Raw genomic sequence first — 25,195 nt, forward strand, 5'->3', positions numbered from 1 at the left:
GACAAAAATAAAGTATTTTGCAGCCTTTTTAAGGCAGAATGTAATTACCACAGAAGTCTAAACTATCACCTAAAAGCCAAACACAGATACATGGCACTGATGAGGAACAGCTGCGGCCGGCTTGTGTTCTCCCGTGGAAGGTCTGTCGACTAAAGGGAAGACAATACATTTAAGGTATGATTTTCAATCATGTTATTCATTTAAACCACACAATGAGGACTTTAAGACATCACTGCATCATTTTCTATAAAGCTGCTTTGGAACGATGTGTGTTGTGAAAAGTGCTGTACAAATAAAATTGACGACTGTCACACGTGCAGAAAACAAAAGCCTCATGCACACAACTCGCTGTAGTTAAAACATTAGCGTTTCCCCAGTAAACGCGTTGCGCTTCCATCTTACCTGACAATTCATATGGAGAATCATTATGTGGGCAGTGCCAAAACTAAAAGCAAAAAAGACCCTGCAGTGCTTTTCATGTGCAGTTCAAAGCGCTGTGAATCATGTGAATGCAGCTTTTGCTGTGGCAAAGTGGATAGCCACAGCCTGCTGGCCCATTAATATTGTGGTGGATTTAATGACCATTGAAATTAATATTGCAATGCAATGCAACCTATGGGGACTAGTTCTTTCAATGAGTCAACCTCCCACCAAGACTTTGGAAAACATTTAATGTTACTTGAATAGGTGCGATTTAAATGCATCTCCATCTTTATACTGTGGAAGGCTTTGTTTGGAATTGTTTTGTTTTTTTTTGTTTTTTTTTTCATATGGTTTTCTTTTATTTTCTAGAAGGAACTAAACACATTTTGACAGCACTGTGTATAGATAGTCAAATTTCAGCATTTTCAAAATATGCAATTAATCGTGATTAGCTATGAAAAAGCATGTGATGAAAATATTTTAATTGACTGACAGCACTAATATTTTGTATTATTTGTGTTATTTCATAGTTTCGATGACTTTACGGTTATTCTAAAACATATTAAGGAAAAATAGCTATAAAAATGATTTCAAACTTTTGACCGTACGTAGAGTGTGTTTAATTGATGTGAACTAAGGTGATTTTCTATCTTTGACACTAGGGCTTGCATGTTTTGGAGGCGTTGTTGACTCAAGTCATCAACTGACGTCTCCTTTCAAACTGAAAATGAGAATTAAATTAGTAGGCAACAGGTGTGCTGTCAACTGCTTTCTGATATCAAATGGCCAATAGAAAGCACTTGACAGTGTGTGCTAAAACAGAACAAAATTTCTAATCTTAACTCTATCGCTTTCATTTAGATTTCTCCAGCAGTTATGGATCGCTTTCAGACAGCGCCCAGATGGAGTGTGCATCCAGAGTAAATTAAAATGCTGGGACTATCAAAACTGAGTGCCCTACATATCAATAGACTAAACGGGATCTCGCTGCAGGGATTAATGAACCGCCCTCGCAGTCACTGCAAATCCAGTCCACCATAACTCACACTACAGACTACATGTCTACTCAAGTCAATGAAGTAGGATGTTCTACACACTGCTGAAATGCTCTCTGAACATGTTGGTGGTGTGTGTGAGATGTAGCTATCAGGCACTCAAAATCTGTCTACTTATCCTCAGACTCTTTCAGACTGAGAAGAAACACCTTTAATGAGTCCAATTAACAAAGAGACAATCCAGAGCAGGTCAATGTTAAGCTACAGGTTGAACTGCAATCTGTGTGACTGACATCTATAAAGACATGTGTTTTTTAAAAAGCACAACATATTGGTGTGGTGTATACTTGTGTCACACCTATGACCACACAACAACTGATATCTATACTAATGTGTCAAGTTGCGTCATTGCTTGTTAACTGTAAACAGCTAAACTCCACTTTGTATTAAACCCCTTAATAATGAGTTGTTTCTTGCTTGGCTCACTCTAAACGGCAAGAACACACCCACTAGGCCAGACCTACTGTATTAAACTGGCAGGGCAAATCCAGCTTGTTTGAAATTTTCAGTGGTCCATATGAGGTTGTCAATTAGACCTACTTCTCTTAGACTGCATGCATTATGGTTTAAAAAAATATTTTGGTACAATTTTATTTATTTATTTACTATATATTTACACTATAAGTTGCTGTAAGACTCCAGACACCCTGTGCTGGGTGCAACTCAGCTTCCTTTTTTTTCAGTTGAAATCAATTAAACACAAATCAAATCAGAATTAGCCTAAGACTCCTAGCTTGCAACAATGACCTTCAAAGGGGGACTTGAATGCAGCATAAAACAGCATCAAATGTATCCTTCAAGGAGAAAACAATCTCAAAATGCTTTGCAACAAACAGTGAAATAATTCTCCAAGATGGCAGACAGAGAAAGGAAAATGTCCACTACAAATAAACTTAGATTTTATAAAATACTGAAAGTACTGCTTGCAAATCATTAACATCTGATTTAAAACGGACTATTTTACCCAATATTTGTGTGTGCTGTGTATTTTTAAGCTTTTTAGAATACTGTGTTGTTTGCTTAGCTTAGCCTTAGCTTAAATTCCAAACTCTTTGAGAATCATTTGTAAGTCGAGTCTCCAGAGCGTTTTGTGTGAGGAGTTTTGCTGCCTCTGTGAAGTGTTTCTAATCAGTAATTTATAATAATAATTTATGTTTTTATCAGGTTTGTTTGAATCTCAACCATCAAATGTCTCCCTAATTAATTCAGATATGCTTCAAATGGATCATTTGTCATTTCCTCGGCATGCCAGCTATGACTATTTTGTTTTTATTTAGTTTACAACTGCATTGCATGACAGCTTCTTAAAAAAACAATGACGTCTCTCAAACATCTACTGTACTTTCTAATGTCACAGCAAATAAAATGTCACCTAACAGGTAAGATATACTCAGAGTACGAGTGACTAATTGCAGTTTAACTTGGCATGAAAATACCCTGGTGTCAATTAGAACATGATGTGCTTCATGGAAACAGTTGCCATGTTAATGAGCTCCGTCCGGCAGCATGCTCTCACCTTGTTCCTGCGGAAGTGATACAGCAGCACCATACTGATGAAGTCCACCAACATGCATAAGCCCTGGAACGAGAGCACAGCCATACGCAGGGGGCCGTTGCCTCGGGCCACGCAAGGCGTGTCGTCTCTGCAGAAAGAGCAGCCCACCTGGCAGGGAAGACACTGGCTGGAACTTTCTGGAACATCCCTGTGATATGGCAACACTTCCATGCCCTTCCCACCTGAGTTACCTGAAAAACACGCATAACAAATGTGAATCAGGGTTATTATTGCTTTAAAGTTTTCCATTTAGTTTCCAAAAACAAGCCTTGTGCATATTCATCCAAGAAACTAGCTGCCAAGAAAGATGAAATTGTTTTAATTCATTTGAATCAAGTTTTTCTTACCACACTGGCCCATATATAATAAAGTAATATTTTGGCATTCATTACATAGGAAAGTGGAAAGGGACACAGGAAATGGGAAAGGGGAAAAGAGGGGGAACGGGATTAGCAAAGGAGCTCAAGCTGCGACTCAAACTTGCTTTTCCTATTTTGTAATGTTTTTATTTTACAAACAAATATGTTTCAATTTAATTTTCATTTGTGATAATAAAACACTACAGTGACTATCACATGAATGATACTTGCATCTGACCCTGAATTCATTTTCAATCACGGGATATTACCACTTTATCATGCATTAGGAACATGCCAGCATAAAGCACAAACATTTCTGAAAAGTAACAGCACAGCCATGCCAGTGGTCCAGCCCTTCCTCTTCAGTCATTTGTGGTCTCATCAGCAGGCAGTTCACTCTGTTTCATGTGTTGGCCGGGGTGTATGGGTGTGTACACACCATCTGGCTATCCCTTTGATGCATCAGTTATTTGACTCAGTGGCATCTCGTGTCATTTCACGACAATTTTATGGTATTTCCTTTATTTAATCTTATTTAAAATACTTTCACAAATTAAAAGAGTTTATATTAAAAATAAAATATATCACCTCCGATATGCTATAGTGTGTTGTGAGTGACAGCCAGGGCTAGGTGTTAATATGCAGTAGAAGTTGACCAATACTGGATTTGGCTGATACCGATAACTAATGTGGTGGGGAAAGTCCAATAACCGATTAATCATATGATAGTTTTTTTAATTGATTTATATGCTAAAAAAATTCTAAGTCTTTCCTTACTATGACGGGCACAGACATTGAGGCTACAAGAGTCCAAAATGAATAAAATCCCAGCAGTTTATTATGCAATCAAAACCCCAATAATAACCAAAAAAAAAAAAAAAAATGGTGAAGATTTGGTGCATAACGCTGGACTTTTATCTATAAACAAGCCTGGAATTCACATACTTATTTTGAAATGACTTAGACTTGGCTCTGTTACAATCCTCTATATTTAAGTCTTTGCCAAATTAAGCTTTTTATTGCCTACATTCACTTGATTAAAACTATTGCCAACTATCGGCACATATTTTTGCAGATAACAGATAGTTCCAAAAAGCAACTATCGGCACCAATTAATCGGTAAAACCGATATATCAGTCTACCTCTAATATGCAGTTGCTAAGGTGTTTTGGGGAGTAGCTAGAGCATTGCTAGGATATTCAGTGCGGATTCAAGGTGGTTGCTTAGTGTGTTGCTAGGGTGTTACGTAGATAGATAGATAGATAGATAGATAGATAATCAAAAGATGCGATACGACATGAGACTTTAAACATGCTGTTATATTCATCTTAACTTCAGCTGAGAGGGGTCAACATTACAGGAAACATAATCTGCTGAAGGGATGATTGCTTAGTGAAGCAGATACACAAGACACAAGAGAAATACACTGAACACAGCCAAGTTCTCCCAGGAACACACTTATGAGAGGTCACTGGAGGAGAGTCAGAGAGGAGCTATCACAGATGGATGACATGTGGTGATGTCCACATGTATGTCTGCTCTCTCTACCTCTTTCTGCTTCAGCACTGTGTAGAAGGAATATAGCTTTAGAATCTGTTCATAAATCAGCAAACTCTCTGACTTTCAACACAACCATAAACTCATTTCAATGGCAAACACTATTAGCTGCTTGAGGCCAATTTGGACATAGTCTTGTATAGCCAGATGGTTGACAACATAAGGTATGGTCCATTTTGCAGCTTCTTCTAGTCAAGGACTGTCCACTTAGACAAGAAGATGCCATCTGATCGACATGTGTAAAGCAAATAAACCTCAGTTCCACACACTTTGTACGCAACACTCAGTGGGTAAATCTGAAATCAAGCTTTGAGAACAAAGTGGAGTATACAGTTGTGCTTTATGATATCTTATTTACTTACTACGAAGTGTCTCAAATAAAACTCTTGTTGTCATGAACCAAACAAATTTTGTTAATCAGCAAATATTACTTCCTCATTATAGCAGCCTAGTATCATATAAACATGGCTATGTTTCCCAGTGGACTGATCAAGGGTGTAGATTTGGCTTGAACATTGGGGGTGGGGTTGCAGCGTGAAGCATTTATATGTTTCCACTGATCAGGGTATAACTACTACCCCCCGTGTCAGATTGGAGAGTGCTGACTTTAAAGGTCTTGCCTTTTTTTTTTGGCTTGAAACGATGGACGTTCTGTCATGCAGTTAATAATTCGGATATAAAAGTTCAGTTAATCTATTGTTTAGTTGTGTTAATTTTGGATTGATAACTCCTAGGCACTTGTTCACAACAAAAAGTCACATGAAAATGATCATTGTAAAAACAAAAATTATGACTAAATTAATTTTTGCATATAATCTAACTGCTTTGAACATTACATTTAAAAACAAACTGAGAAGAATTACACATTGTTGTGTTCAGAGAGGTGTGAAGGAAGTTGGCATGTTGCTTCCAAATGTTCCAGTATCCTGACATCATGCATGCATTCTGTGCGCATTCCTCTTCACAGCATTACATCATTCACAGCTAAAAATGACTCACGTTTGACATCCTTCTGTGGGCACTTCACCTGGAAACTGGAGCTCACATGTGCCCTTATATTAAAAAAATACCTCCTGCTTTGGCTACCGGGGGCAGTGCTTTGAATTTTGGTAAGCACATGCTGAGTTTAGATCAAGAAAATTCAACCTGTTTTTGATTTCACACTGAAATCAGTCTGGAAGGAGGCTCCTGTGGTAATTAAAGGTATTGGGGGGCTTACTGAGGGCCAGATACTGATAGCATATCATTGATCACATTTCCCTTTCTCTCGGCCTGCCCTAGCATTTTGGGGGCCCCCTACCTACAGGTACACCTAGTCAAACACACCAAACATAAATAACTAAGCAAGCTTAAACTGTGTAAATAAACAAGTCACTTTATTCAAAATTATAAATGCTTAGGAAGCTTGGAAATGCCAAGGGGGAATCACCATGAATGGAGCACTGAGCCCGAGCACATGGGCTCACCTGAAAAGGGGGATACCACGAGTACTGGGCCTGGTGGTGTTACTCCTCTGCCGAGTTCTTCACCGAACAGTGCTAAACAATTAAGGAGGTATCCGGAGTACACCAGTACGGGGAACTGTTGTGGACAAAAAAGCACACATTATCACCTTTGCACCTTTCCCCTTTCTTCAATGCAAGCGGTACACCCAACCGGCCGCTCGGTCTACCTGCTGTTACTGCGTAACACTCGGGTTGAAACCGGCTCTATGCAAAGGTTATAAAACCTCGCAAAGGTATTGAGTGTAGCCCAACCCACAGCTCTGCATATGTCTGCTAGAGAGGCTCCCCTTGCCAGTGCCCAGGAGGACGCAACACCTCTAGTGGAGTGTGCCCAGACTCCCAAGGGGCACAGCAAGTCCTGAGACTTGTATGCGAGGAAAATGGCATCCACAATCCAATGGGCTAATCACTGCTTGGAGACAGCTTTCCCCTTCTGCTGTCCTCCAAAACAGACAAAGAACTGCGCCGAGCATCTAAAGCTCTGCGTGTGGTCCAGATAGATGCGCAGGGCGCGAACTGGACACAGCAACGACAAGGCCGGGTCTTCCCCCTCTGAAGGGAGCACTTGCAGGTTCACCACCTGGTCCCAAAAAGGAGTGGTGGGAACCTTGGGCACGTAACCGAACCGAACACCAGGCATTCGCTGGTAACAGATAGCGCCTGCAGATCCCCCACCCTCTTGATGGAAGTGAGCGCCACCAGGAGGGCTGTCTTCAGGGACAGAGTGCTGAGCTCGGCCTGCTCCAAGGGCTCAAAGGGGGCTCTCTGTAGGGAAGGTAGGACCACAAAGAGATCCCAAGAGGGGATCAGGCGCGGTCTAGGAGGATTAAACCTCGTCGCGCCTTTGAGGAACCTGTTAATCATGCTGTCGTGAGGGTCTCCTGTCCAGTGTATCTTGGTGAGCTGCTATGGCAGCCACGTACACTTTCAGGGTAGTGGGAGACAGCCGTCTCTCCAGCTCTTCCTGAAGGAAAGACAGCACAGACCCGACGGTGCATCTCTATGGGTCTTCCCCACAGGAAGAACACCAGTTAGCAAAAATACGCCACTTCAAGGCATACAGCCACCTCATAGAGGGGGCCCTGGCCTGAGTGATCATGTCTACCACTGCTGGCGGAAGACCTGCTAGGAGCCAGACGTGGAGATTCAAGAGGTCCGGCCACAGGTGCTGGAGCATGCCATGCCCCTGAATGAGAAGGTCCTGCCTCAGGGGAATGCGCCAGGGAGGTGCTACTGTCAAGAGCATCAGATCCGAAAACCAAGTCCGGTTGGGCCAGTACGGTGCAATGAACAGGACTTGCTGCTCGTCCTTCCTGACTTTGCACAGAGTCTGTGCAATGAGGCTCACAGGAGGAAACGCATACTTGCATAGCCCCCGAGGCCAGCTGTGCGCCAAGGCATCCGTGCCGATGGGGGCCTTGGGAGGCGAACAGGTCTACCTGTGCCTCCCTGAATCTCTCCCAAATCAGCTGGACTATGTGGAGGTGGAGTCTCCACTCCCCACGGAGCGCTACCTGCCGTGAGAGCGCGTCCTCTTCACGGTTGAGGACACCCGGAAGGTGACTGGCTCACAGAGACTTCAAGGTCTGCTGACTCCAAAGGAGGAGGCAGCGGGCGAGTTGCGATATGTGACGCGAGCGTACGCCACCTTGGCGGTTTATATACGCTACGGTCGCTGTGTTGTTGGTTCGGACCAACACATGCTTGCCCTGAATCAACGGCCGGAGCCTCCTCAGGGCAAGCAATACTGCCAGCATCTCCAAGCAGTTGATGTGCCATTGGAGTCGGGGCCCCGTCCAGAGACCCGACACTGCCTGCCCATTGCACACGGCACCACAGCCCGAGACAATCACAGCAAGAGTTAAGAAATGTGTCCTCATAAGGCAAAATTTTGTCAAAATGTGAACTTTGATTCTCACTTGATTCATGTAGGCTGCATTTAAAAGTGCATAAACACACATTTTCATGGTTTAATATAGCACAGGAATAAGCTCGGAGAAGTCTTCCCATGGCCACGGCATGATTATACAGTTACAGACAACGTAGAATGATCGCTGATTATCTGTTCATCCAAATTGCTTTGTTATAAATCTGCCTGTAACTACTTATCTAGGATAAGTTTTCATCAGTACTGCTGTGTTAAAGCATTTAACATTCAACATTCATTGAGAGAAACGTGATTGATTCATTTGTAAATACATGCTGCATTAAAAAATCAGTAAACACGTTTAGGCAGAGGGATTATAAGACTAGCCTTCCACTGGCCATGACATGATACACAGGGTGAAATACTCACTCAATTCTCTGACTTATGCAGCCAAACTACTGATACAGCGTGATACAGCTGCCCATAACTGGGAGAATGGGATGAGAAAAGCTGACTCTGGATCAGCGGCTGTGAGCAACGTACTACATGGTTTGTGTACGCAGAGAAAATGTCTTAGTTTCTAAAAATATTTGAAATTTTTGTTTTATAATAAACAGTAATGTGTTTTGTGAAACATACAGTTTTTATGAAATTTTGGTAGCATTAAAAACGATTCCAATCAAGTTGTATCAACATGAGCGTTTGCAGTAGGCTGTCCACAGTACGCACCATGGATCAACTAGCCTGTACTGAAATGACTTAAGTGAAAAATATTAATTTATTCATCAGACTTATTCCTTGAACATGTTAGGTTGGCATTCCCCATTGAATTTTATCCTGACTTCTGAAAAACATCTCAAGTTGACTCTGGCATTGTTGATGGGCATTGCATATGATGACATATATGATGCAGGTTCAGATGTTGAACTTTGTTGCATTTGGTAAGACAGTGGGTATTCTTCATTATTCATGTTAGCTGCCATGTTGATGGAAAAACAAATCATGCATATTCATGTTATTGAATCTTTATTATAAATATGACATGAAGACCTACTGATTGTAGACTTTCTAAATATCTGTTTGTTTACTATGTTGTTTTGGCATAAGTGTTGTACAGTAGCTAGCATGACCTGTAATGTCTCTTGTATGCAATGCATGGCTTATTTGTATGGAATGCATAGCATAGCAGAAGAAAGAGTGGTGGTGATAAAAAAAAAAAAAAAAAAGGAATGCAAAAATAACGCAAAAGTAACATAACGATTTACTTTCTATAAAAAGAAACTTTATAATTAAGTTACTTCTGTAAGGAGTAACTTTTAAAAGTAATGTTACCCAACACTGCTAGGGAGATCACTGGAATTGGGTTAAGAACTGTACAGTGCATTATTAAAACCTGAAAGGATAGTGGTGAACCGTCAGCTTTGCAGAAGTAATGTGGTCGGAAAAAAATCTTGAATTATTTGTGATCGGAGATCACTAAAACGCTTGGTGAAGTCACATCGTAAAAAATTGACAGCAGAACTCACGGCTATTTTTAATAGTGAAAGTAAGAGCATTTCCACATGCACAATGCGATGAGAACTTACAGGATTGGGACTAAACAGCTGTGTGGCCACAAGAAAGCCACTTGTTAGTGAGGCTAATCAGAAAAAAAAACAACTTCAGTTTGCAATGGAGCATAAAGATTGGACTGTGGAGCAATGGAAAAAGGTCTTGTGGTCTGATGAGTCCAGATTTACCCTATTCCAAAGCAATGGGCGCGTCAAGGTAAGAAGGGAAGCACATGAAGCAATGTACCCGTCATGCATAGTGCCCACTGTACAAGCCTCTGGAGGCAGTTTTATGATCTGGGGTCGCTACAATTGGTCAGGTCTAGGCTCTCCAACGTTATGAAGCAATAAAATGAAGCCAGCTGACTAACCAAATGTACTGAATGACCAGGCTACCCCATCAATGGATTTTTTTCTTTCCTGACGGCACAGGCATATTCCAGGACAACAATGCCAAGACTCATCGGGCTCAAATTGTGAAAGAGTGGTTCAGGGAGCATCAAACATGAATTGGCCACCACAGAGTCCTGACCTTAACCCCACTGAAAGTCTTTAAAATGTGCTGGAGAAGACTTTACGGAGTGGTTTGACACTCCCGTCGTCAATACAAGATCTTAGCCAAAACTAAATATTGTATTGTGATGTTGCATAAGGTTGTGAAAACAATGCCACAACGAATGCGCGCCGTAATCAAAGCTAAAGACGGTCCAACGAAATATGAGAGTATGCAACTTTTTTTGGCCAGGCAGTGTACTATACTATACTATAATATACTATGCTATGCAATGCTATACTTTACTATACTATGCTATGTTATGCTATGCTATACTTTTCAATCATATACTATGCTATGCTATACTATACAGTACTATGCTCTGCTATACTATACTATTCTGTACTCATACAATGCTATACTATACTGTACTATGCTATACTCTACTATACTATACAGTAGCAGATTTAGGCATGGGCGATGTGCAGTTGCCCAGGGCGGCATCTTGTGGGGGGGTGGCACGAGGCACACACAGATTCCCCCCCCCCCCCCCCCACTATCAACAACTTTGGGGCCGTGTTGAAGCGGGTTTCACCCAGGGTGCCATACAAGCTAGAACTGCCACTGATACTATACTATACTATACTATACTATACTATACTGTACTTATACTATGCTATACTATACTATACAGTACTATGATATGCTCTACTATACCATACTGTACTATACTATACTATGCTATACTATACTATACTAGATAGATATACTATAGTAGATCAGTAGGTAGATGAACAGACAGACTGATTAACAAGTATATGTCAAAATATTGTCACAAACGTATGGTGGTAACCCAATAGTTTAAAAGTTGGGGTTTAAACACAAAGGTTGCAACTTCATTTTTTATCCTTGAGCACAGCACTTAAGACTGCTTAATACTATACTATAATATATAATTATATGCTATGCTATGCTATACTGTACTGTAATACTGTACTATACTATACTATACTATGATATGCTATGCTGTACTATACTATACTATTCTAGACTATGCTCTACTATACTATACTATACTATACTATATAATATAGGGATGGCACCAATCCGAAACCTAGATCGGTATCGGCTCCAATACTGACATTTTTAGACTGATTATCGGTTATCGGTCCGTTGAGCCCGATCTAAATCAGATACTGTGTTAGTCAAGTTCGTTAATGTCAAGCTCCAAAAATGATATTAACCCCCACCCCCCCTATAAAACATCATTAAAGCAGTTCATATGACTCGTGCATTTTATTCAAAGCCACTTGATGACGTGCGATAGCTCTGTGAATCAAAAAAGGCTGTGTTTAGTAAGTAAAATTATAGTATGCCCAGCACCAGTGCGTTAGTGAATGGCACTGCTCTTTTGACACTCACACACACATACACACTCGTGGCTATTTTTAGCCTTCACGTGGTGTGCAATATTTGAGCGCTACTCACAAACAACATCTCAGATGTAGATGCTCAATAGTTCGGTTCACTTATAATATGTATTTAGAACGGCACCTGAGGTGTTTGAATAAGAAGCTAATTAAACTACTGTGAACTTTCCTACAAACAGACACATACAGGACTTCCTGGAGAGTTTAGAATGTCAAAATAAAAACCAGAGGGTTTTAAATTTAAAGGTGCATTTTTGAGAAATATTACTGTTGTATTTACAATTCTAAAAGTCAATAATAATAATAATAATAATAATAATAATAATAATAATTTATTATTATTATTATTTGTTAACAAATTATAACAATATTAAAGTTGAATGGGTGCCAAAAAATAACCCTAACTGATTGAAATGAATGAAAAGTGAACCGATATCTTACAACTAAACTGAACAAAAAATAAATCTGAATCCTTTAAAATCCGGATACAAAAAAAAAAAAAAAAAAAAAAAAAAAACATTTCTTAGAACACTTAGACTGAAATTACTGTTAATTTTGCTGCTACACTATCCAGTAGACTACATAACAATAAAGTTTTTCTTAATAAGCAATACATTTATATTGAAATAATGTGTAGTTAGAAGTTTGTGTTTCTTTACATATTAAAGAGTACACCCAATTAGTTCCACACAATAATGTAAAGATATTCTAAACTGATTATGCAAAAAAAACAACACTGGTATCAGATCGGGATCAGTAAAAAAGTGGTATCGGTGCATCACTAATACTATACAATGCTATGCTATACTATACTATACTTTACTATACTGTACTATGCTATGATATGCTCTACTGTGCTATACTATACTGTACTCTACTGTACTATAATAAACTTACAGCACTATATTATGCTATGCTATACTATACTATACTGTATTATACTAACCTATGCTATAATATACTGTACTATGCTATACTACACTATACTATACTATTCTATACTACATTATGCTCTATTATACTACACTATACTATACTATACTATTCTATACTATGCTTTATTATACTATACTATACTATACTGTACTCTACTGTACTAAAATATACCTACTATACTATGATATTCTATACTATACTGTACTGTACTATACTATATTATACTATGCTATGCTCTGCTATACTATACTGTACTATGCTATACTATACAGTACTATACTATACTATGCTATGCTATACTGTACTAAACTATGCTATACTATACTATACTATACCAAAAAGCATCTGCTACATGAATTATAATTGTGAGTTACATATAATGACAATCAGATTTCTGCCAAATGCTAGTTTTTGATTACACAGTTAGATTCCTTATGTTTTCTTTAAAACAAAACAAATACACTGAGCCATGACATTTTAACTCAGTACTTACTTTTAATGCCGTTGACTGCAACTCTGCTTGGATGGTAAAAGCCACTTTTGCAGTGGCATCTGTACTTATCCAGCACAAATCCATGACCAGGAATTGGCAAACACTGCAAAAAATAGAGAGAATATGGAAAAATAAAACCTTCATAACAGAAAATATACCTGGAAAAAGGGGCACATGGGCCAAAAATTCATATATCCGTGCATGATGTAAGTACACTCTTAAACATAAAGTTTATTCAATGGTTCTTAGGAGAAGAAAACTCTTCTTAAAAAACTTTTTTTTTCCACTGTATAGAGTTTCTACACTATATGGTTCTTATATGGTTTATACAATTATTGATGTTTCATTATAAGTTGTTCAGATCATAGTATCAGTGTTAAGGCAAACTCCATTGAAATAATTTGCGAGTTGAGTCTCCTGTGAGCTTTGTGTGCAGAGCACCATTTGTAAGCTATCGGAGTTGTTGCCTACAGTATATAAAGCATTTCAAATTGGTCACTTACAAGGTTCCATGTCAGTTCGGCTTAGAGATGCCAAGGTAGGCAATAGACAGTAAGGCAACTCACTAGGTTTTAAAAGTCACAGCTCTTATGGCTTAATTATATGATCTACACAGTCTCTTCTGTATTAATAAAGACACACAACTAACTTGCTACTAATTGAAAGGGTCACTAGGGAGACTGAGAAGCAACGGCAAGTTTTGTCGCTGATTTCAGCAGGTTCAATTTACGAGCAGTGTGGATATGATAGCACTAATTTAAATAGTCCTCTGATATATAATATTCAAACAAGATATCCAGACACAGGTTTGGCACAGATCCATTTGCATGTGCCAGGACAAAATTAATATCTGAAGTAAAGACAGGTTCATTTGCTGAATTCAAAGAGGAAAATTAATTCCGTATCTTGAGGTTATTCTTCATAAAACAATAGGTCAAGGGCGGGAGTGAATAATCATAATCCTCAGTATTTCAGGCCTAAGTGTTTCACGACAGCAGTCCAGGCCCCACAGCGGAGATGTTGACCCCGACTCAATATCGATCCACTCCAGCACACACTTAACAAGCTATATAGAGCCAAAGCCTTCATATTTCAGCAGAACAGAAGCAACATCAGCCTTAATGATGCACAGCACTGTAGGACACTTACACAAATCCATCTTTAGAGAGAAGAAACTGTATTTCTGTATCGCATGCTTCTATGGGATCAGGGTCTAAAGTCAGACAGCCACAGGAGAACATCCAGAGAACATTACAGGGAAAAGAGCTGTTAGAATAAAACTTAGAAATTCACTTGGACTCCTTTCAAGAGTGATTTTTAAGATGTAATGTTTGGTGTTTATTGGCTTGGTTAAGTCATTATTAGAACGTTTTGAAGAAACTGCACTCATTAAACAGTGCCTGACAGGCAAAATTGACTATAAAAGAGCGTTTAAACGATCTAAGTACACAGTAAACAGAAGGAGGTTGTTTGAAGTGAAAAGATTGTATCTAGGATATGCAAATGATATGGTTGGCATTTTGATTTGTGAATCAGCAATCACTCAAGGGTGATTCTCACAACTAGAAAATGTCCTAGTCATATTTAACCCCAAATCAATATGAAAAAAAAAAAAAAAAATATATATATATATATATATATATATATATATATACACACACACACACATATATATATATACACACACACACACACATAATTTCTTTGCACTATGATGTTTCTCATTACTGTAGCATATTAATGTTTTACAATAAAAATATGCTTTTGTATAATGATTTTCTAAATTAAAATCAGTGAATATGAAAAGCAGTACAAAGGAGGTACTATAATGTATAAACAGTGTATAAATACCTTATAATTTGAATAATACAGTATATGGTAACACTTTATGATCATTTTCATTAATAAATCATTAACAAACATTATATGGGCCCAATGCTTAACAGATCATTAGTTCATGTACATTCAAATAGTTAGGAATTTGAGATAATGCACTTGTTTATGTTTATTAATTAATATAACTAAGATTAACTAATGATCTGTTAAGCATTGGTAAAGTAATGTAAATTCAAATACTTACAAATGCCATTAAACTTTCATATTTAGCGTCACACTTTTTAACATCTACAAATGATCATATCAAACATAAATCAAACATACAACTAAATTGAACAGTAACACTTTACAGTAAGGTTCCATTTGTTACAATTAGTTAACAACATTAGTTAAAATTAACTAACAATGAATAATACTTTTACATCATTTATTAATCTTAGTTAATGTTAATTTCAACATGTAATAATAATAGTTTTAATCAAAGGATATATTAGTAAACATTAGTTAATGCACTATGAACTAACATGAACAACTGCATTTTTATTAACTAACATTAACAAAGATTAATAAAGGCTGTAAAAAATATATTGTTAAAAGTTCATGATACCTAATGCATTAACTAATGTTAGCCTAGTGTTAAACTAATGTTACCAATTTAACAAACCACCTCTCACATAAACTTTGTTCAAGTAGCTCAAAGTCCAATGCTCATAAATGTATTAGATAAATATTTGTAAACCTTTATAAACATTTATAATGGATGAATAGTTTCAACCTTAGATTAGGTGCTGTAAAAATATGCACAAATAATTAATAAATGATTTGTAAAGATGTGTAAAGCACGCTTACATGCATCAGCAAACAAACAGCAAATGTGTGGCATTTACAGACCTCACTTACTAATCTGCTGGACATGAATAAACAATTTGTTAATATGAAAAGTGGTAAAAATAAGTATAATTTATGAAAAAATAGGTAAATGTTAAAAAGTTAATGAGCTCATTCATGAATCATTTATGAAAAAGTTTACAAATCTTTGTAAGGATTCAAATGCATTTGTAGATGTTAAAAAGTGCAAGGCCATTTATGAATGTAAGTTTAATAACATTTGTTAGTATTTGAATTTACATTAAATAATTAAGCATTATGTAATGTTAGTGAAATTCATTAGTTGACATTAAAAAGTGCATTATCTCATATTTGTACTACATTTTTTGATCGAGAATATCATAAAGACCAGCTTTATTCACATTGCAGTAATGAGAATTGGGTGTAAAATATTCGTAACTGTTATGAAAGTAATATCACTGTGCCACAATTTTTTTTTATATAATAATGTTAATGGCCCTAAAAATGGACTTCATTTATCCTAAATATAATTTCTTTTTTATTTCTTTTGATTTTGGAGTAAAATAGAACAAGGGTATTTTCTTGACAGGTTTCGTGAGATTCACCAAATAATGCATGTTTATGGAAAAATGTAAGAAATGCTCTTTGTAAAAGTAAATGTATTACCGATATTAACACTTTATATTATGCCTGAATAATGCAGTGCCTGAATATTCATATCCTCGTGCCACCCCCTGTCCTCCTGCGCAGACATTGTGTTTTGTCTTCGCTATACGCTATGCATAATTTCATTTCATTTAAACCAACTGATCTCAGTTCAGGACACTCTGGGCTGTCATTAAAGGGTTAAAACTTTCAATGCACTGAAAACAACATGCTGTAAGAAACCTCATTAAGTTTTTACATTGAAACCTATTTAACTCAAAAGACTAGAGTCTCTAGTTTCATCTGATATGCCATTTTTAAAAATTTTAGCAATTTGTGGACTAAAGGGCAAATTTTCCTTAGAAATCCTATATTTACTGTGCATTTTCACATTGAGAATCAGTGTATTCACCAAAAGATGAAAATTTTGCTTTTAGATGATTTATATGGAGTTAGGATGAAAATAAGGTGCATTTCAAACTGTCCTGAGACCAGTGTAGACAGACGGCACACTGGAGGTTAAGTTATTCACTAAACAGGGAGCAAGGGAGCATCCTATAGCTTTCCTATGCAGCTAAGTGCATTCACTTCTAATATCCGACAAAAAGTTTCATGCTGCGGATGATGTTTAGATCACTCAACATGTTTGGCAGACATGGGTCAATGGTAATCAGTACATAGATTCAGAATTTATAATGTATAATTTTATTTTAACATGGTTGGCAGTGATTGGATGATGCTGGCCATTACTTTGAATCAGAATTATTTATGCTAATTTCTGATTGGTAAAATGCTTCAGCACTGGCTATCACTTGCTTGGCAGTGCAAAGAGAGAACATTGAGATTTTGTTGCCAAAGTAGAAAAAAACATAAGTACATAAAAGTCAAATCAAGTCAAATAATTTTTATATGTATGTTTTTATTTATGCTTTTCCCAATACACATTATTCCAAAGCAGCTTTACAGAAAATCAGCTATAATCTCTGTAACGTCTCAAAAAACATGAATAACTAACACTGCTGGAAACATAATAACAATTTGATGTTAAGGTTCATAGTAAATGTCCTAATGAATTTTAACTTGATTTTTAACTTGAACAATTATTTACAAAAACATAAAACTGATTTTAACAGATAATAAAGTACTATTAATGCATTGTAGTGCATTATTAATACCTTTATAATGCATCTAATATACAGGTTTACCTTCCCCCATCCCCCCTGGAATCTGTGTCCCTGGCTACACCCCCAATATTTTTCATCATGTACTCTGGGCACTGCACCTCTGAGTTTCAGAAATTCCTGCAATAAAAGCTACAAAATTCCACAACTACTAGCAGTTTCTGCCTGAAATGAGGGGAAAAGACTCTGGTGTTGTGTGTGCTCATGCTGAGAAGCAAGGACTGTGTCTTCTGGTGAAGTAAAGAGCAGGTGAGAGCTTCAGCTGGAACGCTCTATCCTAATTAAAGGCAGACAGACACAGACTGTATCAGATCTCTGCCGCTGGGAGGATACAGGATTGTTTCAGGGGCTCTACACACTCTCAGACCGTTCACTTATAATCAGAGGAAGAGAGACAGAAAGTAAGAGAGAAAGTTGGATTGATTAAGACTGAGGACATAGGTGTTGGGTTAAATATGAGAGCTGGAATACCATTAACTCTGTCTCCTCACACTGCCTTATGCATTTGATAGAGGAAAATATATGTAGATAGCAACAGTAGGATTCTGGAAGTAAAAATGTCAAAAGAATCTCCAAAGACAAATTTATTTTTAGCGATAACCTATAAACCTTTCAAGACAGACCTGCCTTGAGCTCAGAGGTTATTAAATGATGGTAAATTCTTCTGTAGAAGTCATAAGTCAGTGTGATTTCAACATTCATTTTTAAAAAATTGTTTAATTGTTAAATTCTAGGTGAACGAACTACACTACCCATAATTCTGGTGAGAGATCCACCAATCAGTGAAGAAGGGTTGTTGTGAGGTTTTCCAGGCTGATCGAATCTAGTCACATGTAAATCAATAAACTGGTGTTCACAATTCAGGAATTTCCCATGGACCTTCTGGATTTTTGAGACAGACCCCTTGAGGTCCATGGAAAACTGCTGAATTTGAACGGAAATCTCACTGAAAAATTATAAAGACTTTAAAAAAAAAAACAAGTGTTTTCTGAAAAAAAGAAAAAAAAAGTTAAAAAGACAAATAAACCCGAACAGATTCAATTACATGATTCACAATGCTTCTGAGTAGTTAATTCCCTCATAAAGGCTGTTAAAAGTACACAGTATTCTGCCTTTGTCTGTTTTTCCCATTTCAAAAAAAGCAAATGCTGTAATGTGATTAATCTCAGAGCTGGTTGGATTAATTCAAGGCTTAAAACTATTGAGCCTGATTTAATGAAAATTATGTGACTGTGGCGACATTTTACAAAAAGATATTATGTGGTTCAAGATATTATGTTGAAATGACCACTGTGTGGTGCTAAAAGCGAGTTACATTTTTAAAGGTTAATGCTCTATCGAGTTTTAATTCAACAAACCCTACCTGTGTAAGTGTTTATTAACTGATAATCTGCTGTTTTACTTGTGATTTGTAAGAAAGCAATTAAAAAAATAATTGTTTGAGTGCCTCATTTCATTTCACCAGGAAGCTGCCGCAATACGTACAATGACCTAGGTGAAATTTATTTTGCAATTATTTCGTTACTACATGAATCATTGTAACATGATTCGATGAGACCAGTTTGGATTTATTTATTGAATATCACTTTTCTATGGAGAAAATGAATGAGCAAAAACTGTTGAGCTCTATTGTGTCATTTGCAACAGCAAAAAAAAAAAAAAAAAAAAAAAAGTTGCTAAGAAACGCAATGTAATTGCTAATAGAGTAAACAAAGTGTATTTTACAATAGTGAATCACAGTTTAAAGAAGTGGAATCGATTTAATTTGTCCACCATAAATCACAGTGACCACTGTCCACCTGTTTTCTACTGTGTACACTTCCCTGTCTCTCTCATTCTCTCTTTGTCTTTATATGAATATCAGAGGCATAGCTGTGGCAGCTATCAGTGTGTGTGTGTGTGTGTGTGTGTGTGTGTGGTTTACGAGGACATTTTTTTAGGTTACAAACTGGTAATTACAAGGGTATTATGCTATGTTTATGAGGACATTTCTAGTGTCCCCATAATTCAAATCACTTTAAAAACATACTAAACAATGTTTTTTTGAAAATGTAAATATGCAGAAAGTTTTTTTGTGAGGGTTAGGTTTAGGGGACAGAATCTATATTTCATACAGTATAAAAATCATTATGTCTATGGAGAGACCTCATAAGGATAGCTGCACCAACATGTGTGTCAGGCTAATTGGTCCAGTGACATGGCTCACACTCAGAGCGAGAGGGTTTTTAATGGTGGCGTCACACTGTCATGCCAGGAGGTGCCTTACATGCATGCACATCCCCCAGCATACACCTCCACCGATAATAGCATATGTATACTTATAAAAACATCATGGGTTTATTATTCACTGTGCCCCCTCACTTCGACCGCTGTGCATTTTTCTTTAAGCACTTCAATCCATGCATGTTCTCAAGGGCGGTATGTGGTGTTCTGTGTGTGGAGACAGATCTATTGCTCTAGTAGAGCAAAAAAAAAAAAAAACTATTTTATTTATTTTGAACTTTTGGTATAGTTTTAGAGTTTTGCATATCCACAAAATCCGGCGATGGAACACTCATTTTAGCAATGTTACATTTAATTAGTGTATAGTGACAAACGTGTGCCCTCTCAGAAATTGCAAATGCCCCCTGATGTATTTAATCTTGGCATCGAAATTATAAATAATTCATCCTATTAAAATACAAGTTTGACCAGTGCCAGCTAAGCAACTGACATTAAGAACAGGAAACGCTAATATATAATATCTCTATCATAGACCTCCTTGGGTACAACTGGCCCCAACACACCAGCATCCTATGATGGCGACCAGCATCTAAAACACAACAAATGTTCGTGACCAGCAATGCTGCTCTTTTTAGCAGGGTGTGCTGGTATATTAGAGCCTGTGAGAGACTCCAGCCATGATGGCAGGATCATTGTTAGTTTCACTGACCATCTCTCCATTTATTATCCCAATGACAAATTGCTTTAATTACCCTTACATTGTTTGTTTGACAGATTTTTTTTTGCTCTCTCACAAGCAAGATTCTGAGAATATGCAAGCATATGCAAACCTCTTCCTCAAATTGGCCTGGGAGTACAGAACAATAATGCTGTGGAGTGAATCTATTTTTGTGGTGCTCTAAAACAGCAGGAGGGCCTTTGAAAGTGCTGCTAAACTTAGAACAGCTGCACACAGCAAGCAGCTCATAATTTTGTGTCTGCGAGGCTGACAGGTCCAGGAACAGTGTAAAGCAGACCAGCACAGTGGGACGGAGGGTTAGACCGGCCTGCAGGTCAAACGTTGGCCATACGGAGGGAAGCTGTCCTGAGACCAGGATGCAGATCAACTATTAAGCTGCCTTGGATCTAATATCCGTCCTCGGGTGTCTCCACGAATAAAACAGCCTGATCTGTCTGCGCCATATGCTGCTCAGCAGAAGGCAGAGTCTGGCAGCTTCCACTATAATATTATAAACAAAAGGTGCATTGCAGCAGGAAATAGATCTCCTGGTGTCTTGCTACAGCTTTCCCTGTCTGCTCATCAAGTTTCCCTCTTTTACTTTGTCAACAGCTTCCTGTTTATCCATCGTTAAATGTGTTAGGGTTGGGCAAGTAATGTTCATGCTATAATGTTAATGCTATAGAGAATTATGGTTAAGGTATTCATTAGATGAAACTGTCACACGGTTCCTGAAATATGCATGAAAGTCTGTGTCTTTTTCTTGTGATTATTCACATCATTACCTCCTTGCCACTGGAGCAATTCGAGCTTGAACTACCATCTGAATCCTATTCCCATCACCAAACCTCACTTATCGAGAACACACTGCAAGGAGTCATTCACACAAGATACAGTATGTTCTTGCGCTCAAAAACAATTGGCAACAGAATGGAATGAGCCTGATTTCATGAAAATTACAGAAATAATCACGTGGTCATTACACTTCTCGTGGCAGTTCCGATGTAAAAAGGGAGTTAAATGTTCTCCTAAACAGATTATGTGTTTAAGGTTAATGCTCTATTGAGTTTTAAATGAACAAAACCAGGCTGAATTGTATGCAAGGTTCTCGAGACACATTTTTAAAATAATTGTTTTTAATGGCATTTTAAAACAAGACGCAAGACGCATTTGATGCATGTGTACAGATTCGATTCTGACGTATGTGTACGTGGACCAGCAATTACAAAGTAACATATTGGGCTCTATTTAATGACCGTGCTAAGCGCAGTGCTACTCGAAACCAACGTGCACAACACCTTATCCAATTTTCGTGAGCGTGCTAATTCTAAGCACAATTTTCATGCCAGCACAATGCACAAGTGGGTGTGGGTGGGAGTATTTGTGGGTGTATGCGTGCAAACTGTAGGTGGATTTTAAGGTAATGAAATGCCGCAAAGTGCAATTTGCTATTTTCCTGAGAAATAGGTCATTGCGCTAAGACGTTTTAAAACCATGTCTGTTTTTATCACAAAGTGTAAACTCAGTTTCTGCATTAGCAGTTTGAAGATTCCACCAGCAGGTGGTAATAAAGTTCATGTCCAAACTCTGAAAATATAGTGGAATGTCTAATTATGTCCCCAACAATCACAGTTGTATCTGATTTATGAAACAAAACTTTTGTGTAAAACTTTCTCTATGTCATGGTTTATTTTTCAATTATTATTATTTTTATGTTAACAATTGCATTTATGATCTTATATTGGTATTTTTCCACCTGTTTTTGTATTTATTTTTATATATATTTAATAAATTAATTTAAATTTTTAAAGCAAAATCAACAGTAGAAGTGAAGTGTGTGCCATTACATTCACTGTTAATACCAGCCGTAGTTTGTGTGTCAGTAGATCAATTTGATTAATAACACTAACATACACTATGATTTAATGGAGCATACATCCAAATCCTGATGAGAACTACATTTTTCATGCATATAAAAGGAGCATGTCACTGTCATAGAGATGTGTCTGACATTCAACAATGACACAGTTAATGAATATCAAAAGAACCTAAGTCAAATTTTTTTATGGTGCTTCAGGGAATGGACTACACTATATAATAGGACACAGACGGTATAATAACCGGAGAAGAACCTCCAAATTAAATTGCACTTGGCCCAGCCCATTAGCGCTTTGTGTGCGCAATTTCACCAAACCCACATGTGCCTAGATTTGCACGAAAATACCAAAACTTCATGGCCATGCTCACTGACTTTGTAGGCCAATTACAGACTTTTGTACAAAGATATGGAAATAAAACAAATAAAACAATTATTTCTACAGCCACTTTTTGTAAAGTATATTTGATCATTTACTCATCTGACACAGTAATGCAAATGTCAAATTATCTGCATTTAAGGACTTTCTTAGCATATATTGTTATGTATGTGATTTATTGTAATTAATTTGATTAATTAATCAGCATATCATGTAATTAATTTGATTAAAATGTTTAATCAATTGACAGCCCTACTTTAAACACGGGACTTTCAGGCTGAGATGGTACAGCGTGTTAGCATGGGACTGGTGTGACTTGCCAATCTCTCAACTCGTGTCATTACCAACCAAAAATGTAAGCGCAGACTGAGGTCAAATGCAAGCTTCACATAGTTTATCACAGATTCTTCAAAAAGGTCTTGTACTATATGTCTGAAATGTTCAGATTAACTGATTTAATATGCATTTGATGTTAGTTATGTGTTAAAATGTGTTTTGTTTTCAGCATATGTTGTCTCTTTTGGGTGGTTGAGTGGGTTGTTGGGGTCATATAGGCATTTTTGTTGTTGTTGTTTTTTTGTTTGTTTTAGCTGTAAGTAATGGAAAACAGTCAGCACGAATGCATACAGTATGTGATTAACTTTACCTCCTAACTTCAACACCAGCCCTAATCCTAACCGTCAGTGGAGTACAAACATAATTTTAAGAGCAAAAATGCAACCTCCAAATCATGCTCTCCATTGTTTATGTGAAAACGATTTCTTCCTGAGTTTGGAAAGTAACTTAAAAGTGAAGTAATGAGTAATTTGATCATTTTTGCTTATGAAGTAATCAGTAAACTAATATGATTACAATTTTACATAAGAAATTAGTAGTGTATGTAGTAATTTATATTGGATTACTTTTTTGAGATACTTACCCAACACTCATGATCATGTTATTTTGCCAGCAAAATGGTGAAGTTACTGTATTAACCAGCAGGTCTAACCGCTAAACCTTGACCCCCTCAAAACTGTCCATTGCATTGTTTTTAACTGATTAATTTATAGCCCTTTCACAGAAGTACGAGCTTAATATTTCTGCTTTTAAACCCCTCAATCCACTTGCAAGGCTATTCCTTTAGACATTTTTAAATTATTGTCTGTGGTAACTGCATGCCACAGATGCTACCCATAGACATTTAATTGAAAATAAGAATATTCTATGCTTTAGTTTTATTTAAATTCCTTTGTCACATGATAGCTTGTAATGGGCTTAAAATGGAAGTTTGTTTTGTACTGTAGGTATTTATGATTTTACTGGGAATAATTTGAACATTTAGATGGAGTGATTCTCCACACAGCCAATTAAGGGAAGCAGTGCTACACTAAGTGTTGTACAGACAGCACTGGAGGCTACACTTTAACAAAGACACGTCCTCTGACCCTCTGACAAACATCATTAGGCAGGAATAGCTCGCATTCTTTAATTGCAGCGTCAGGCTGCAGCTGCGTTGACCCTTGATTTGAATTTTGAGGGGGTGAGTGTTTCACTGACAAATGCTACTAATTGTTTAGGGAGTATAATTAGCTCATAGCATAAATGTCACAGAGATTTCATCAAATATCCTCAAAATGGAATATAATATGTTGAATGTTTATATAAAAAAAATATAGCTATACAATTGACCGATAAATCATAGGTATGCAGCATGTAAAGTACTTGAGTAACTGTACTTCATTACTGTAATGAACTGGCCATGGAGACGGTGTTAGGATCCATGTGCTGGAAGTTTATTATGAACACAAGCAAACAACCCAAATCGGCAGGCAAATAGAGGTAGTCGTAAAGCAAGTGGTATAAACAATGAACCCACGTCAAGCCCGATGGTTAATCTCTTGGCTGCCTTGAAATATTCAAGATTTTTGTGATCGGTGATAACCTGGAAAGGGTGGACTGCCCCCTCTAACCAGTGACGCCATTCTTCGAGGACTGCTTTCATGGAAAGTAATTCCTTATTTCCCACATCATAGTTACGCTCTGCAGAGTTCAATTTTCTGGAGAAAAAGTCACAAGGGTAAAGCTTGCCTGGTGTTCCGTGATGTTGTGACAGGGCCGCTCCAATCCCGCAATCTGAAGCGTCTACCTCAACGACGAAGGGAAGATTGGGGTCAAGATGTTTCAGTATTTGGAGCGGTCGTGAAGCTTAACTTGAGGGAGATGAAGGCCTGGTTTGCGGCATCATTCCAAGGCAATTTGTTGGGCTTTCCCTTGAGCAACGACATG

General features: G+C 37.5%; 1 protein-coding gene across 2 annotated transcripts in view; it reads right to left on the reverse strand.

The window, feature by feature from the left end:
• LOC127434233 (probable G-protein coupled receptor 158) overlaps window positions 1-25,195 on the reverse strand; it is a 245,547-nt gene that overhangs the window by 159,997 nt on the left and 60,355 nt on the right. For both annotated transcript variants that reach the window (XM_051686812.1, XM_051686811.1), the window contains exons 3-4: window positions 13,224-13,326; window positions 2,995-3,224 (exon numbers count right to left, since the gene is read on the reverse strand). In XM_051686812.1, the coding sequence (XP_051542772.1) occupies window positions 2,995-3,224; window positions 13,224-13,326 (333 nt within the window). The remainder of the gene's footprint in view (window positions 1-2,994; window positions 3,225-13,223; window positions 13,327-25,195) is intronic.

Source organism: Myxocyprinus asiaticus, chromosome 44 (assembly GCF_019703515.2).
Source record: "Myxocyprinus asiaticus isolate MX2 ecotype Aquarium Trade chromosome 44, UBuf_Myxa_2, whole genome shotgun sequence".
In the NCBI taxonomy this organism is placed as follows: Eukaryota; Metazoa; Chordata; class Actinopteri; order Cypriniformes; family Catostomidae; genus Myxocyprinus; species Myxocyprinus asiaticus.